Below are 1,797 nucleotides of genomic sequence, written 5' to 3'. Positions count from 1 at the left end.
TCCCAATCCCATCATTCCCAATCCCATCATTCCCATTCCCATTCCCATTGTTCCCATCATTCCCATCATTCCCATCATTCCCATTCCCATCGTTCCCACCTCGGCCAGCTGCAGCACCACCGTGTGGTCCATGTTCAGCCGGGTCCCATTCCCAATCCCATCATTCCCAATCCCATTCCCACCATTCCCATTCCCATCATTCCCAGCATTCCCAATCCCATTCCCAGCATTCCCATTCCCATCATTCCCACCTCGGCCAGCTGCAGCACCACCGTGTGGTCCATGTTCAGCCGGGTTCCATTCCCAATCCCATCATTCCCAATCCCATTCCCATCATTCCCAATCCCGTTCCCACCTCGGCCAGCTGCAGCACCACCGCGTGGTCCATGTTCAGCCATGTCCCAATCCCATTCCCATCATTCCCAATCCCATTCCCATTCCCAATCCCAATCCCATCATTCCCAGCATTCCCATTCCCACCTCGGCCAGCTGCAGCACCACCGTGTGGTCCATGTTCAGCTCGGCGGGCACCGACTGCACCAGGCACGTTCCCCCCACGGGGATGACCCCGAAGCCGCTGCCCAGCACCTTCAGCTTCTTGATGGCGCGCAGCAGGTCGTCCCTGCGGACACCGGGACGCCGGGACACCGGGAGCTGCCCGCCGTCCCACCCGGGAGCGCCCCAAACCCCGCCTCAGCCCCAAAAATGGGGGGCTTCAACTCAAAATCTGCTTCCGCCGGGGCTGGCCCGTCCCCTCCTCGCAGCTCCAGTGGGAAAATCCTCCCGGGGCTGGATTTTAGGGAAAAATCCTCCCGGGGTTGGATTTTAGGGAAAAATCCTCCCGGGGTTGGTTTTCAGGGAAAAATCCTACTGGGGTTGGATTTTAGGGAAAATCCTCCCGGGGTTGGATTTTTAGGGAAAAGCCATCCTGGGGTTGGATTTTTAGGGAAAAATCCTCCCAGGGTTGGATTTGTGGGGAAAAACCATCCTGGGGCTGGATTTCAGGGAAAAATCCTCCCGGGGTTGGATTTTAGGGAAAAATCTCCCAGGGCTGGATTTTAGGGAAAAATCCTCCCGGGGTTTGGTTTTCAGGGAAAAATCCTCCCGGGGTTGGATTTTAGGGAAAAATCCTCCCGGGGTTGGGTTTTAGGGAAAAATCCTCCTGGGGTTGGATTTTAGGGAAAATCCTCCCGGGGTTGGATTTTAGGGAAAATCCTCCCGGGGTTGGATTTTAGGGAAAAATCCTCCCGGGGTTGGATTTTAGGGAAAAATCCTCCCGGGGTTGGATTTTAGGGAAAATCCTCCCAGGGTTGGATTTTAGGGAAAATCCTCCCGGGGTTGGATTTTAGGGAAAAATCCTACTGGGGTTGGTTTTTAGGGAAAAATCCTCCCGGGGTTGGATTTTAGGGAAAAATCTCCCAGGGCTGGATTTTAGGGAAAAATCCTCCCAGGGCTGGATTTCAGGGAAAAACCATCCCAGGGCTGGATTTGTGGGGAAAAACCATCCTGGGGTTGGGTTTTAGGGAGAAAATTCTCCCAGGGCTGGATTTTTAGGGGAAAAAAATCCTTCCAAGTGTTGGATTTTTAGGGAAAAACCATCCCGGGGTTGGGTTTTTGGGGGAGAAGCTGTGGCAGGCAGGGATCCCTGAGCAGCCCAGCGCAGGCAGGAACAGCTGGAACAGCTGGAATCTGCAGCCCCCGATCCCCAGGAGTTCCCAAGGGAATTCCCGAGGGATTCCTGAGGGATTCCTGAGGATTCCCGGGGGATTCCTGAGGGATTTCCGAGGGATTCCTGAG

General features: G+C 54.8%; 1 protein-coding gene across 1 annotated transcript in view; it reads right to left on the bottom strand.

The window, feature by feature from the left end:
• Positions 1–1,797, bottom strand: part of SNF8 (SNF8 subunit of ESCRT-II) — a gene marked incomplete at its 5' end in the record, with an annotated part of 7,696 nt that overhangs the window by 3,389 nt on the left and 2,510 nt on the right. Inside the window, one exon of the mRNA XM_041426534.1 lies at positions 481–663. Coding sequence (XP_041282468.1) covers positions 481–663 — 183 coding nt within the window. The remainder of the gene's footprint in view (positions 1–480; positions 664–1,797) is intronic.

Source organism: Onychostruthus taczanowskii, unplaced genomic scaffold, assembly GCF_017590055.1.
Source record: "Onychostruthus taczanowskii isolate IOZ18803 unplaced genomic scaffold, ASM1759005v1 scaffold91, whole genome shotgun sequence".
NCBI lineage: Eukaryota > Metazoa > Chordata > Aves > Passeriformes > Passeridae > Onychostruthus > Onychostruthus taczanowskii.
The sequence above is the reverse complement of the archived record's forward strand: the minus strand, read 5'-3'. Positions and strand labels throughout refer to the sequence as shown.